At 45.4% G+C, this 16,904-nt stretch overlaps 1 protein-coding gene across 5 annotated transcripts in view; it reads left to right on the forward strand.

The window, feature by feature from the left end:
* The first annotated feature begins 1,105 nt into the window (after positions 1–1,105).
* LOC126986716 (diacylglycerol kinase theta-like) overlaps positions 1,106–16,904 on the forward strand; it is a 130,266-nt gene continuing 114,467 nt past the window's right edge. For all 5 annotated transcript variants that reach the window (XM_050843080.1, XM_050843077.1, XM_050843078.1 and 2 more), the window contains exons 1-2: positions 1,106–1,241; positions 16,189–16,278. In XM_050843080.1, the coding sequence (XP_050699037.1) occupies positions 1,121–1,241; positions 16,189–16,278 (211 nt within the window). In that variant the 5' untranslated portion in view covers positions 1,106–1,120. The remainder of the gene's footprint in view (positions 1,242–16,188; positions 16,279–16,904) is intronic.

Below are 16,904 nucleotides of genomic sequence, written 5' to 3' on the forward strand. Positions count from 1 at the left end.
CTGAACCATGGTGTCTGTGTGGCCTATACAGCTACGAATCTGAGTAGGCAACTACAATATTATCTACGAACAATGCCCAAGGACTTTTTTCTTAATACCAATGTACGCGTCTTTCAGAATTAACATTTTATATATGGGGGGTGGCCGAGACGCATCCCAGACATCTGGCGGGGATGGAGAGGCAGGCAACCTTCACCTGCTCCAGGAATTAAAAGGCTTCCTGGGTGCAAGGGAAATGTGGTTGTCCGTTTCATTTGACTCAGGGTTTCTTCGGCTCAGTGAATTAATAAATGAGCTACTTGATACCACAGCTAGCAGTAATTCAATCACACTCATAATATCTGCAACTATAATATATATAGGCTATAGCATATACTTGGCATGTCTGCACGACCTATCATAAATCGGGTATTAAGTAAAACCAAGCGAGGCAGCATTGAAGTGACTGTCTCCTAACACTTTAATGAGCTATTTGGTGTGTCTTCTGTCCACCAATTAAAGCGGTTAGTTTAGTTACAAAAATTAATACAAGCGGGCGCGTTATTGAGTGACAATTCAATGTGACCTCTCTTGAATTAATTGCAAACGTACATACAATTATAGTAACCATTATCAAAAGCTTGCCTCCACGGTGAATATAAGTCAAAGCTCCAGTGAGTCAGTCCTATACTACTCGTTCCAGCATCCCGGCTCGGCCTCGCCATTGTAGGAATCAGCTCGCAGCCGCAAAATAACTCGCAGATAGGTTCAATTTGCTGACTTTTTTCTATATTAAGCTCATTGCTATCATTTACTTGTCCTGTTTCGGATCCAATACATGGCACTAACATCAGAGAAACACTTTTAATCAAGAGAAGGCTTTATAACAAACGAATAGGGCAGATTTCAGAAAGAATTACCCCACGTTGACGTTCACTGTTCTTGCTTGTTTAGTCTTGGTGTGGTGTGTTGTCTTGCGGGCTATATCAACCATCACAAAGATTACAAGATGACAAAACTAGGACCAAAATAAGCAAATAAATAAGTTTTCCTGCTGTGTATTTCCCAGTGCACATGCGTGGTGTTCATAATAGCGACTTATTTCCGCGAGGAGGTATTTCTCGCAGCATCAGCATGGGCCATGGGTGTGGGCGGGCACGCGTGGCGGGGCAGGGACTCGTGGCGGCAAGGAAACGGCTACGGAACTATTCTCACCACAGGGGGGTCGAGGAACACCCATAGCATCACCACACGTGCGAACAGTAAGTAACTTTGCAGGAAATAGGGTAATTAGGGGGCCGGGCCACTGACTGTCAGGCGGTTACAACGGGGGAGGTCGTGAGTCCCAACATGTAATTAATTGGGCCGTATTACTTGGTAGACATTTCGTTGCCCATGTTAACGTATTCGACAAGACTTTCGTGGGAGTTGTGGGCATTACCAGTAGTAGTTTTATGACCCTGGTGGTAGTTTGACCCTTCTGTACCATGAACCTGAAGAGACACTCGTTAGAACCCGTTTGACCCCTTCTTTGACCTTTAGAATTAGCTGATGTGAGAAACGAAGGTGTCTTATAATACCGACCTTTGTGGCGGCCATATTCTTAAACATTTCGGCGCCCAAGAACACTAATTTGACAAGGCTTTCGTAGGAGTTGTGGGCATTTCCAGGAGTAGTTTTATGACCCTGGTGGTAGTTTGACCCTTCTTCTGTACCATGAACCTGAAGAGACACTCGTTAGAACCCGTTTGACCCCCTCTTTGACCTTTAGAAATAGTTGATGTGAGACCTGAAAGGCTCCTATAATACCGGCCCTTTGGCAGGTATTATAAGACCCTTTCGCTTCTCGCATCAACTATTTCTAAAGGTCAAGGAAGGGGTCAATCGGGTTCTAATGGGTGTTTCTTTAGGTTCACGGTTCAGAAGAAGGATCAAACTACCACCAGGGTCATACTCCTGGGAATGCCCACAACTCCTACAAAAGCCTTGTCAAATATGTGTTCTTGGGCGATGAGATTTCTTATAATATGACCCCAGTGGGCGGCCATATTCTTAAACATTTCGGCGCCCAAGAACACGTAATTTACTAGGCTTTCGTGGGAGTTTAGGGCATTTTCAGGCGTACTTTTATGACCCTGGTGGTAGTCTGAGCCTTCTTCTGTACCGTGAACCTAAAAGAATACTCATTAGAACTCGATTAGCCTCCTTTTTGGCCTTTGGAAATAGCTGATGTGTGGGGTGGAAGCATCTGGCAATACCGAACCCAGTCACCACCTGGCTGTAGTGCCTGAGCCTCGGAGGTGATAAGTAGCTACAGCAAACATGAAGTTCTCTTGGGGATGGAAATGGCATGAATAAAAAGCAGTTGTGCGTCTATTGTTGCGTTTTGGATTTACAGTAACGAGTCAGCATGCTTCGATCTTAATTAACAACGCTCCGGAACTTGATTGGGTATATTTTTACTAAATTACACGTCGTTGTAACCGTATCTCGTATGTTCTTTTTTTAAACATAGTTCGATGACCAACATAACTCAATGACATGTTCTCACAAATGCCATGTATAGTAGTTTCCTGGCTTCCGGCGATTTGTAACCGAAGTTTCTTGAAATTTAGCCTAATGTTATTATTATTATTTTTTTTTTGCCATGCTATGATCACTCATTTTAAGATTATTGGTTATGATTACGCCGAGATCTTCTTCCTGTTGAACGTTCACGAGCTTGTGCTCGTGCATTAAGTAGTGAAAGTTTGGATTATATCTTTTATATGCGTGATCTTGATTTTTTCTGTTAAAACACGTTTGCCATTTGTCGCTCCAGTTCGCAAGTTTATAAGATGAGCTGGACTTGTCGTAGTCCACACTACTTTATACTTTGCCTCCTAATTTGGTGTAAGCTGTGAATTTAATTTAGTTACTTATTTGATTAGAGATCAGTTTCTAATTCCTTTTTATAGCCTATTTTCTAGTAGCGCTGGGCCCAGGACCGATCCTTGAGGCACTCTTTTATAGTCGGTTTCATTTCATTGATTGTATATTTTGTTTATGATCAAAGCGTAAATTTTGAGAGATGTGACATGCACATTGTAGCTCATGCTTGATTGAAATTAACATGTCCGGTATCGTTGGCTACGTGTGATATATATTTAAACTATTGCTTCAGTAATATATTTGGATATTTATGTATACCTACAACGAACCCTCAAAACTTCGTATATAAACCACATATATACCGATTTTCATCGATAATATGAAAAAGGTTGGCTGTTGGCTCTCGCCGGGTGTGGACGTGTTTTCCCTTTGAAAGGTTTCCCCTCTCTCCTTCCCTCCCTCCCTCACCCGTCCCATCATAAGGCTAACATAGCACTGTTGTTATTTACACATATACTGTTTTAATTTGTTTTTTAGGATTTTAATAGTTTTGATCTAGTTTTTACCTTTTATTTTATTATTTTAACCTTGATTGATTGATACTTTATTGTTGCAAGTAGGCAGCAATGGGAAAGGGAGAAACATGCCGTCCCAACCCCCAGGCAGTACATACATAGTGTGATTGTACAGCTATTAATACATGTATAGATAGCACCATGAAACGAAAAAGGTACAATGGTAGGAAACAAGTGCTAAAAAAAAAAGCAAGCCTTGATTTCAATCAAGGGGGCAGACGCAAGGGACTGCACATATGAGCTACAATCTAGGGGAAAATGCAGGATACTCACTTAGCATAGCTGAAAAAAACATTATTGTTAATGAACCGGCTCACCAGCTCAGGCAGGCCCAAGTGGCCCTGTGGGCGGTAAGCACTAATAGCAGGACATTGCAGGACACACCGTAATGATTGAGCGTGTGACCCCCTGGCCTGGCACACAAGCTGCAAGGTACAGGGGCAGCCCCACTGACCTCCCAGTAATATATATATATATATATATATATATATATATATATATATATATATATATATATATATATATATATATATATATATATATATATATATATATATATATATATATATATATATATATATATATATATATATATATATATATATATATATATATATATATATATATATATAAACCCATCCTCAGTCGCATCACCACCAGATCATAGGATGCACTAAGCCTACCATAAGTGTGGGTGCAGAAACTTGATACCTGGGTATAGTGAATGCTGGAGGTACTACCATCCTGACACCTCAAAGCAAGCTGATTGGTGACAGACTCACTAACAAGAGATCTAAGTCTATTCTTAACATAATTATAGGTGTACTCAACATCTGGGTGTACAGTGAGGTCATCAGAGGCAGCACGAGCAAGTCTGTCTGCCTTTTCATTATGGGGCAGCCCAACATGTGAGGGCACCCAGATGAAGTGTGCAGTAGCACCACTGTGCTCTAGCAGACTAAGGGCACTAAGGCACTTAATGACTATATCACAGTCATAGGGAGAGGAAGACAGCAGAGCATACAAGGCACACTGGCTGTCAACAAACAGATACGTACACAGTTTTCCTTAGAGCTACAGTGATATGGAGGGCCTCAAGTATGGCATAGAGTGTCAGTGTATACAGAGGGGGAGGTATAGTCTCTAACAAATAATCCACAGCCAGTCCTGCTGCCATTGACAGACCCATCACAAAAAAAACAAAAAGACATGGACAGCCTTGGTACGGGGATAGGCAGACAATTTGGTCATAAAATGGTCCTGCAAGACTTGAGGAAGCCAGGAGTCTTTAAGTTTATCCAATTTTTCTATATCAACACTGACTCTATGAGGGTTTCAAGTGGGATAACAATGGCTGCTAATGAGTGCAAGACACGGTTCAAGGACACCAAGGTCAGATAAGATCTTGTGAAGCTGTCTAAGATATGATTTGGCTGGAATGTTAGGGGTGTTCTGAATATTACCAAGAGCCTGCCTAAGCTGAGTGTCCCCATGACAAATCATACGGCAGACTGTGCGGCAAGTAATTTCCTGGATTCTGCAGACAACACTGGGAAGTCCCAACTCAGCTCGGAGGACTTCAAGCTTTGCCGTCCTGGGACAACCCAGAATTATCCGCATTGCCTCATTTTGTATTAGCTCCAAGGGCTTCAGCTGAGAAGGGCTACAACGCACCAGAACTGGTGCAGCATAATCAATCAATGACCTGATGACAGAGATATAGAACATCCTGATAATTGGAATTCCTGCTTCAAGACGCCTGTTTGCTAACACACGTAATGGGGCAAGACAAGGTAGACAGATATTTAACCTTTTAATTGGAAATGGTCACTACTCTTAAGTGCCAAACGAGGCAGTTCGAGTCCACGAACCGGCACAGTGACACTAGTAAACTGCCGACAGCACAACAACGCCGTACACACTCACGGAAGGTAAGACACGAAAAACGTTATTCCGTCATACACAGTGCCTTCCTTATCACCACATTTATACACATAGCACTTATACTACACTCACTAACACATTCGAGGATACAAACAGCAGACCCACAGCAGTCACAAACAAGCACTCATACTCAACAATCGTTTTCTAACACCGTGGTTCAGTGTTTCAAACGGCACACCAACAACGATACAAAAGTACACAAACGGCATACCATCCTCCTCTTGTTGCTTCTATGTGGAGACACGGGCGCTATAGTCAACCCTGGCCCTTATTGCCCCAAGTACCCTTGCCATCTTTGTAGCAAGGCGGGGCAGAGGGCCATCCAGTGTGACTCGTGTCGTGATAGATCCGAGCATGCTGGCTGGTACCACGTCAGCTGTATCGGGTCTTTCACGCCGACTTATGCTGGATTGGTTGACAATAGCGTCTCGTGGATCTGCATTAGATGCGGCATACCTAATTTCTCATCCTTATTTTGATCCTTTTCCATTATTCAGTTCCTTCGACACGCTATATCAACATAACACAGACAACCCTGGCACACAACACCTTCCCCTCTTGAACCCCAATCATTCAACACCTCTCACTACTCATAACCCTGCTCTTTTTTTACACCCAGTCCCATCAACACACACAGACAGGTGCGTTCCCTCCGTCGCCAGACTCGACCCATCACTCACCTCTCACCACAGCTACTAAGACACCCATGCAGGTCTGCCCTATCACCCTCCTCCGATCCTTCCCTTTCACTTTCCCCAGTCCCTATTTCCTTTTCTTCCCTTTGTTCATCACCTGTTTCACCTCCCTCCTCTACTTCTACACTGCCCCCCGTTTCTTCTTTATCTTCACCTTCCTCACCTCTCCCTTCACTTCCACTACCACCACGTCATAACCACACTTCCCTCCGATTACTAACAATAAACTTTCGTAGCATAAGAAATAAAATAAGCCAATTGCACCACTTAATCAGTACACATAATCCCGATTACTAACAATAAACTTTCGTAGCATAAGAAATAAAATAGCCCAATTGCACCACTTAATCAGTACACATAATCCTGACATAATAGTTGGGACTGAGACTTGGTTGACCCCTGACATTGACAGTAATGAGCTTTTCCCTCCCCCCTTTAGTATGACAGTTTTCCGTAAAGACCGCCCGACAGACCTCGGCAAAGGTGGCGGTGTTATCATCGCCACCAAGCCGGGTCTTTGTGTTAAGCATAGGCCTGACCTTGACACTGACTGCGAAATCACCTGGGTCCAGTTACAAACCTTCAACTGTAAATCTCTTCTTATTGCTGCTTTTTACAGACCGCCTTCTACTAATACAGACTATTTACACAATCTTCAAATTTCTCTTTCACGCATACAGGCAGACAAACACATCTGGATCACAGGTGAGTTCAACCTCCCCGACATTGACTGGACTGCAATATCCCCATTTGACCCTCCCGATGCTGACGCCCCCAACCCCATTATTCCCCACACAAACAGACGCCAACTACACGACACATTCATTGACATCATTCATACATTTTCACTCTCACAAACAGTACTCCAGCCAACACGAACACATACTGTAACACGCCCCGCTGGCCACGGTGGCCCTGTGACCACAGCACACACACTTGACCTTTTTCTCACCAACAACAATCTTAACATAACAAACATTCAGGTTGTTCCAGGACTTAGTGACCATGACATACTCATCGTTTACGCTGACCTCCGACCGATTAGACATAAACAGAGACCCAGACAGATGTTCCTTTATTCAAGGGCTGACTTAGACATGATCAAACAAGACCTGACTGCCTTCAGCACTGTCTTTTTTACGACAGACCCACACACAAGACTTCCTTCCACCAAATGGAACAACCTGAAACACGCCATACACGACTCAATGAACAGACACATAACACCAAAAACACTTTCTAGTAGGTACACACTCCCCTGGTTTTCCAGGGATATACGCAGACAACATCACAAGAAACAAAGACTCTACAGACGCGCGCAGACATACAACACAACAGATAACTGGACCGCCTACAAAAACCACCAAAAGAGTAAAGTAGCAGAACGCAAACACATAACAACTTACCTCGCAGACAACGTAAGAAATAACAAAAACTTTTTCAAATTCTTTAAGGCGCGTAAACATGACACTAACACGATTACATCACTGAAAGACAACACTAACACATTAGTAACCAGCCCACACACAAAGCACAAATACTCAACACAGTTCCAATCGGTGTACACACAAGAACACAACCTAACACCAAACATGCCACACAGCCCCTTTCCCCCGATAGCCCCCCTTGACATTACGACTAACGGAGTACAGAAATTACTGGAAGGACTTGACACTTCTAAATCCACTGGCCCCGACAACATTCCCGCCTTCATCCTAAAATCCTTTGCCCCCATCCTTGCCCCCATCCTTCAGGCCATATTCACCCAATCCCTATCATCAACCTCATTACCCTCTGACTGTCTTTTGGCAAACATTAATCTATTGCTCAAGACAGGTGATCGGACTGACCCAACCAATTATCGCCCCATCTCACTAACATCGATTCCATGTAAAATTTTCGAACACATAATACATAAACACATAATGAATCACTTTGACATAAACAACATCCTTAGTCCTTACTGACTCAGAACACGGCTTTCGACCCAAACGCTCATGTGAATCGCAACTCATTACTACATTTCATGACATTACATACGAGGCTACTTGACCGACGTGACATTAAACAAGTTGACACTATTGTTTTAGATTTTGCCAAAGCCTTCGACAAAGTCCCGCACAAAAGACTGGCGTTAAAATTGAAATACTACGGTATTTCAGGACCTATTCTTCACTGGATCACTGCATTTTTTACTAACAGGAGTCAACGTGTTCTTCTTGACGGATCTTCATCTGACACTGTCCCTGTTTCTTCAGGTGTCCCACAAGGCACCGTTCTAGGCCCCATTCTTTTCCTCCTGTACATTAACGATCTTCCACTCTCAACGCCTAACTCTTCTATTAGACTATTTGCCGACGATAGTTTGGTGTTTAGAGCGGTAAAGACTATTGACGACTGCAGACTGCTACAAAAAGACTTGGACGCCCTCCACCAGTGGGAACGCACCTGGCAGATGCATTTCCGACCAGACAAATGTAAATTATTAAGACTCACCAGAGCTCACAACCCCATCCATCACACTTACTCTCCATAATTCAGACCTTGAATCAGTGCACACACACAAGTATCTTGGTGTTTACCTCTCAACTAATTTGAAATTCAACACTCACATAGACCTCATCAGTGCCACAGCCAACAGAGCACGGGTTCCTGAGGAGGAATCTACATAGCTGCACACCTGATATTAAACCCATAGCATATGGCACACTTATGAGACCAACACTGGAATACTGCTTATTATTATTATTATAATTATTTGTTCAGGGTATACGGAGACAGACGAAAGAAAGCTGAAGGGAAAACAACAACAGTAAACGAAGAACAAGTTCCTCCGTGTAAAATTTATGTAAAGTCTCCGGTATCACACTTCACATTTAATTTATGTGTACAGTATCATCATCATCATCACCATCATCATTATTATTGTTTTCGTTGTCGTCACCACCCCCACCATTATCATCATCATCATTGTCATAATCATCAGTACTTAGTCTCTCCTTGCTCGTTCTACTTGTTACTTGTCCGCTTCAGGTCAATTTAGTTTTACGCTGACGAATGTTATGCTCTCGGCTCAACGCTTTGGTGATCAGTGTCTTGGCTGCGTCTCCCTTCCCCTGTCCGGCTGCCACCCCGCCAGTCTCTTCCGTCTTGATTTCTGTGTTGCCTGCGTTCTCGCACTTCCTGAATGCTTGTCAAATACTCCCCGCTTTAGTTTGTTCTCTGACTCATAACTTTTCGAGCATCTCTCTCTCTCTCTCTCTCTCTCTCTCTCTCTCTCTCTCTCTCGTGATGTAGTGATGCCACTGCTTTTCTTCCATTCATTTATAGAAGTTATCGTTTAGGCGGTGGCTGAATGATTAGCGTGCGGGCCCCGCATTCACCGCGTGATGGACGACGCGGGTTCGAATCCGCCGCTACCACCTGGGATTTTTCAGTCACCGCCGAGTGGCTTAAGACTACCCACATGCTCTCCTGATGACCATCAATCCGGACCCAAGAGGAAACCGTCCAAGTGGATCAAGAACGAGCTCCGGGGGGCAGCATGAGCCAAGAAGAGATGGCGCCACTATAAAACACTTGCCTGCTCCACGAAGGGCTGGGGCCGTCTACCATCCAGGCCCCTCAAGAAAGCCTACCGGCGCTATAGGCTGGCACGTAAATATATATATATATATATATATATATATATATATATATGTATATATATATATATATATATATATATATATATATATATATATATATATATATATATATATATATATATATATATATATATATATATATATATATATATATATATATATATATATATATATATATATATATATATATATATATATATATATAAAGGTGCCCATGTATAACCTAGGTTAGGTTAGCACCTTCGTGGCGTAGTGGTTAATGTACCTAGCTACGAATCCGCGAGCCTGGGTTTGAATCCCGGCCTTGTCAGTCGGCGCAGAGCTCACCCAACCGTTCATCCTCCCTTACGGGCTCTTCGGTAAATAGGTACCCAGGGAAACCTGGGGAAAAATAAACTGTGGTAACCCGGATGTCACACTGACCCTGTGTCCCCGGGTAATGGGTTCATACCCACCATAGGTTCAAGGGCCAAAGTGACGGAAATGAGCACCGGGGCCACGCGCAGCTATAGCGTATGCCTTCAACTTTACCATGTAAAAGAAATTTGGAAAAACATACAAACATGCAACAGTCCAGTCCAGTAATATAACCTCACACACACACACACACACACACACACACACACACACACACACACACACACACACACACACACATACTCCGGTGGTTCAGTCGGTAGAGCGCTGTCCTGCGAGGCTTAACGGCCAAACAAGCGGCGGTTCGAGCCCCGCTCAGGCCGGATTCTTTCGGTTGACTAGGAGTGGTTACTGTCCCCCTTGAGCAAGGGGGATGGGGTGTGTGGTGTGTGAGGTCCTGGTAGTACCCAGAGATCGACGATAATGAGCACTTGCTCTCGTCGGGAAGGTACCTGCTGGCGAAAGCGAGTCCAACTCGCGATCAGGCCGTGGTGAATTACACACACACACACACACACACACACACACACACACACACACACACACACACACACACACACACACACACGTAAACAGTCAGAGGCAGTCCAATCAAACACTGATACACACTCGCGCCATCCCTTCCTCGTCCACCTGAAAAGCCTTCTTGCACACTCGATGGGTAACACATTAAAATCGAGTAAACATAAAACAAATTCAACAAAATTAACCTTTATCCTCTTCGGAGATGCTCACCAGAATTAACCTCCCTCAGTCCTCTGCCTCCCCTCTCCCATTGCCCACCTTAACCCCAACCCTTTTCTCTTACATACAGTGCCTCATCTATCCTTGGCCCAATATCGAGCTTCCTGTTCATCCCCAGATCCGTAATATCCTCTCTCCAATTCTCATTTTAGCCCCAACACTCCCTTATATTGTCCGTCGCTGACTCTTCCCCCAATTCGTAAAATTCAGTCTACCCCACTCAAACCCTTAAGTTCTCTCTCTCTCTCTCTCTCGTTAATGACATTGAGGCAAAAACAAACTAAATAAATCACCGAGTTTATATACTACAGCGATGAAGGCTAGCAAGGTCTGAGTGTGTGTGTGTGTGTGTGTGTGTGTGTGTGTGTGTGTGTGTGTGTGTGTGTAGCATTCACCTTCAAACCAACTTGGACAGAGTATAATTGTACTATTTTATGAGGTAAGCGAGGGTAAAGGCTATTGAAGGAATGTAGATATTTTAAGGTTTAATATAATGAAAAAGAACATGTACAAAAAAATAAATGGAACATGGCACATTTACATAGAACGACGGCTTGGGTGTTCGGGTGTGTTGAGCTCGCTGCTGTTCCTGTCTTGGTTCCTGTGGTAAGGTTGCCGTGGCGTTGATGATACATGATTTCTGTCAAACCAGACATATTCAGCCCCCCCATAAGAGGTCAATGTAACTCCCTGCCTGTAAGTTGTAGGCCACCGTGGTTGTGGTGTTCCTGGGTAATACGTCGTCATAGAGGGGTGTTGTGGTCTTACTGGCGGCTGTAGGTTGTACTGCTGCTGTGATGGTGGGAGCGAGGGGTCAGGTTGGGGCTGGACAGGTTGCTGTAGGGCTTCCTTTTCGAAGCATTGCATGAGAAGCGTCATGGTCTCCTTCATGAAAAGCTTCCACGATGTTTCACTCAGCCCTTTGGCCTCGATGCCCAACCAATGGCAGAAGGCTGCCCGGGAGTTGGCACTCACGTTCGGGGCCGAGTCCAACGTGTGTGCCATGTCCGGGCTGGCGGACATTCTGTTGACCACCTTGAGAAGGGCTTCGTCCAGACGCCTCGCAATACGCACTGACTGGAGCTGACGCGATACGGAGCTGGTGGAAGCCGGGCTGGGGGGGCGTTCAACACCAGCACTGCAGCCACTGTCGCTGTCCTCCTCAGGTGGTTCCTCCGTCGATATAATCCTCCTAAGTTGGCGTCTTTCCGCTCTCACGCCGACGTGAGACTCGTCGTCGTCAGGGTTGATTTCGTGTTGGGAGACAATATGAACTTCTAAGTCCTCTTGCTCGTCCGCATCCATCTCTTGGGCACCATCTAGGAGGGAACCATCTTCCACTTCCTCCTGAGGCTGCAGTTGACGTGCCCTCTTCATTGTTGACAGTAGGTATACGAGTGGCAGAAAACGTTGCGGTGGGCAGATGGAGGCAGGAGGTGTTGAGAGAGGCTGGTCACTGGTAGTCGGATGCCGGGGCGACTGCTGAACTCCGACTGGAGTGCCGTCCTTTTATTACGGTCGCTCCGCCCACAATAACCTGACTAGTCTCCTTCAGTCTTTGAGAGTGGTGGCGGTCCGCCCTCAGCCTAGACGCAGACAGTAGCCAATAGGACGGGGAGGAGGCCCCAACCATGCGGCCATTAGACCGCCACTAGATGGCCACCGTGCGGCGATTGGACGGCGTCCATTTGCCGTCCAACCTACCACCGGTCGCCGCGCAACTCGCCGTGTTGTGGGAGACCGGACGCCGACCACGGCCAATGACATGCAAAGTGGACGGCGAACATCGGCGACCACCTGCTACTTGACGGCAACCAGACGGCGTCCTGTCGCCATCCGGTCGCCGTTCACCAGTTAACCGCCATCTGTCGACCACCGGTGGCAGTCCGCTTGTCGTCCAGACGCAGTCCATTCGGCCACCGGATGGCAACTTTTTTTACGACAGGCAGCAAGCTGAAAGGTCGGCTGGAGGATTTAGTGCAGTACCCAAAACCTCCAGCCGACCTTTTCGGTCGCATGGCGGACGGAGACACATGACGATCGCTCGCACGATCATGTGAGCTCCCGCGACCTGCAGGTCGCGGAAGGTCGTCAGTAGGTCGTAAAGTCAGTGTGACTGGGCCTAATGAACAAGTGAACAGTATCATCCCACTCATGACCCTAATGGTTTGACGAACATCGAGCATCATCACCTGCCAGGGTTTTGGGCCCTCCTTTTTCCTGTATTTAATCTCTATATTTTATGTTATTTGCATCAACTTGTATTAAAACCACTCTTTAATCACTCGCTCATTATGTTATATTATTTACTTCTGCTATTGGTGATTCACTCTTAAGACATTCCCACAGTGACTTCTCTATTCAGGTATTCGCTTATAACATGTCGTCACAACTCACGTCACTTGTTCAGAGTCTCTGAATGGTCATCCACACTTTTTGACCCTGCCTACTGGGTATCTATTTTCTGTATCTGGGTCTGGGTATCTGTTTCCGTTACCCTCCTTGTCTTTGTCTGTCCTATCAGATGTTTACGACTCTTGTATATCTGACTAATTGCTTTCCTTCCCTTTCCTAATCTTTTCTCGCTGTGTTGTTCGCTGAATCAAAAAGGAACAATCCTGATGCATGAAACGTTGAGTAGCAGATGACGCTAGAAAAGGCACACATTTCCATTATACACACATTACATATTTCCAATATACAGTAAAAATCACATGTGCATAATAAAGTCATGCACATCTTTCCTTGAAAATGTCAAGTTTCCCAGACATGGGCGGTCTCCCCCTTGTCACCCGGCAGTTCGTATGTGCTCTACTGCCTTCATGAATCAGGCTCTCTGCCTCTCTGTTTTAAGGTCTATCGTTGGTTTACATGATGGGTCAGCTCCTCTACTTCCTTTAGAGTTAGTTTTTAGAGTGTTTCGATAGGTAACCTCCTCTCCCTCCGTGTTTTGAGGTAGTTTATTTATCAAGCTGGGTGTCAGAAGCTTCCTGTCTGTTTCGATGTGGCTCATTGGCTAGCTTGAAAGGTAAACCCTTGTCACGCTTTGCTTTGAATGTGTGTATTTACGATTTGATGCCAAGAGATATGCCGCTCATTCTCTTTACTTCTGTGATGTTGATATATAAGACCTTTCTATTTGTTTTGAAATGGATTATTTGTTTTTAGGCCCCTCATTAGTTTACAAAAATATGTATCCATCCCTCGCTCTTCACGAAGTACGCTTTTCGTAAACCAAACATGAGTAAATTCTTTTCGCCGTCCTGATGTGCGACCTCGGATTGGTAGCATCCAGGGGAAACCTGCCACCTCTCTTCTCCTTTTCCTCCTCCTTTCTTGCTCACCCTCCTCCTCCTCCTCCTCCTCCTTCTTTCTTGCTCACCCGCCTCCTCCTCCTCATGATCTTCCTCTTCTTCTTCTTCTTCTTCTTCTTCTTCTTCTTCTTCTTCTTCTTCTTCTTCTTCTTCTTCTTCTTTTCTTCTTTTCCTTCTTTTGTTTTTCTTTAAAAATTTTCATCACACTCTTTTTCTGCCCTGTGTAGGCCATTCGGCCTCTTGCAGTCTCCCTATGTTCTTATGTTCTTCATCTTCATCTTTTGTTCTTTTCCTTCATTTGACTCGCCTTCATCATCATCATAATCATAATCATCATCATCATTATCATCATCATAATCTTCTTCTTCTTCTTCTTCTTCTTCTTCTCCTTCATGTAGCCTTCCTCACCTCTGTTAATGTTTAGAGTGACCCAGTGGTTCCCAAACTGGGGTGCGCGCTCCCCTAGGGGGGCGTGAGCTGGATAAAGGGGGGGGCGTGATTCCGTCTGCCAAAAATTGCAGTTTTGCACACACACACACACACACACACACACACACACACACACACACACACACACACACACACACACACACACTCTCTTAAAACACTATAGACTAAATAGATATATATATATATATATATATATATATATATATATATATATATATATATATATATATATATATATATATATATATATATATATATATATATATATATATATATATATATATATATATATATATAAACAAAGGATGGGGGGGGCGTGAGGATTTCTTAGGAATCAATAGGGGGCATCATGTATAAAAGTTTGGGAACCACTTGTTTAGACGGACGCTGTTTACCCGGCATGACTATTGAAACATGTAAACAGTAACCGTCACACCACAGCCCCCACCACTGGCCTTGCCCCGCCCTGCCCTGGCCTGCCCTGCCCGTCCCTTCCCAGCCGTGCAGTGTGTCCTTGTTAAGCACTTGTGGTGACGGACACATCCTTTGTCACACCCTGCCGTAGGTCACACCTCTGAAGGACGAGGCCAAGAGATCTAGCGTGTCTACACCTTTTTTTGTAATGTTTGTGGCTTATTGATTGTGTTCGTATTTTTCATTAAAGATATTTTTTTATTCTCATATTTTTTTCCTTGTTTCTCAGGAGTGGTTTTGCGTCATTCCTTTTGTGTTCAATCCCGTATTGTCACACGCTTTCGGCTCTCATAGCAAATAATTCCAAAGGCCACAAAATTATATGAGTAGTCTTTTTTTTTTTTTTTACTATAGCGCCGGTAGGCTTGCTTGAGGGGCCTGGATGTTATTCGGCCCCAGCCCGTCATGGCGCAGGCAAGTGTTTATAGTAGCGCCATCTTCTCTTGGCTCATGCTGCCCCCCGGAACTCCTTCTTGATTCACTTGGACGGTTTCCTCTAGAGTCCGGGTTGATGGGTGGTCTTCAGGACAGCATGTGGGTAGTTTTAAGCCACTCGGCGGTGACTGAAAAATCCGAGGTGGTAGCGTGGGGATTCGAACTCGCGCCGTCCATCACGTAGTGAATGTGGGCCCAGCACGCTACCACTCAGCCACCGCCTACCCGGGTTCTCATGAGTGTTCTTCACATTTATGGTACAGAAGCCTTGTCAGAGTATGACTAGGCTCATCAAACTACCCATGGCAACCCACGACGAAAGCCTTACCATATGTGGGCGTGAAAACCCATAAATGTGTGAAAATAATTCCCATAATTTGAAAGTTCATTAAGGCATGGCTAGGACCTGGCAGGGAAAAGTATATACTGACATTATTTTTCATTTCTAAATAATTTCTACCTACAAAGCTACATTCTCTCTCTCTCTCTCTCTCTCTCTCTCTCTCTCTCTCTCTCTCTCTCTGTATCTTCCTGTCTATCTGTCTATCTACCTGTCTGTCTCTCACTCGCCCCCGTCCCCCTCACCTCTCCTTCCCCCCACACAGAGGTGGTCAAAGTGTTTGACGACAACAATTCCCTGCAGCGTCGCATGTTCCGCCTCGTCACTGTCTCCCGCGCGGCCACCATAACGGAGTTCCTGACGGCGGCGCTGCGGACCTTCCACCTGCCGCAGGTAAGCAGCACCGTCCTGACCTGTTGCGGGGCTGGAAAAGTTACTGTAGTCTGCCCTGCCATGCGACGACCTACCCTACCCTGCCCTTCCCAGACCTGCTCTACCCTGATCTGCTCTACCCTGTCCTGTTCTGGCTTACAAAATCCTGCTCTACCCTGCCCTGCTCCATCCTGCCCTGCTCTACCTTGCTCTGCCCTGCCCTGCTCTACCCTGCTATACCCTACCCTGCTCTACCTTACCCTGCCCTGCCCTGCTCTACCCTTCCCTGCTCTGCCCTAATGCCCAGCTCTACCCTGAACTTCTCTACCTTACCCTGCCCTGCCCTGCTCTGCCCTACTTTGCCCTAATTTACCCTGCCCTGCTCTACCCTGCCCTGCTCCACCCTGCCCTGCTCTGCCCTGCTCTACCCTGCCCTGCTCTACCCTGCCCTGTTCTATCATGCCCTTCTCTACCCTGCCCTCCTCTACCCTGCCCTGCTCTACTTTGCCCTGCCCTGTTCCACCCTGTCCTGCCCTGCTCTTCCCTGCCCTGCCCTGCTCTATCCTGCCCTGCTCTATCCTGCCCTGCTCTACCCTGCCCTGCCCTGCTCTATCCTGCCCTGCGCTGCTCTGGCCTGCCCTGCTCTA

The sequence above is a fragment of the Eriocheir sinensis genome, chromosome 62, assembly GCF_024679095.1.
Source record: "Eriocheir sinensis breed Jianghai 21 chromosome 62, ASM2467909v1, whole genome shotgun sequence".
In the NCBI taxonomy this organism is placed as follows: domain Eukaryota; kingdom Metazoa; phylum Arthropoda; class Malacostraca; order Decapoda; family Varunidae; genus Eriocheir; species Eriocheir sinensis.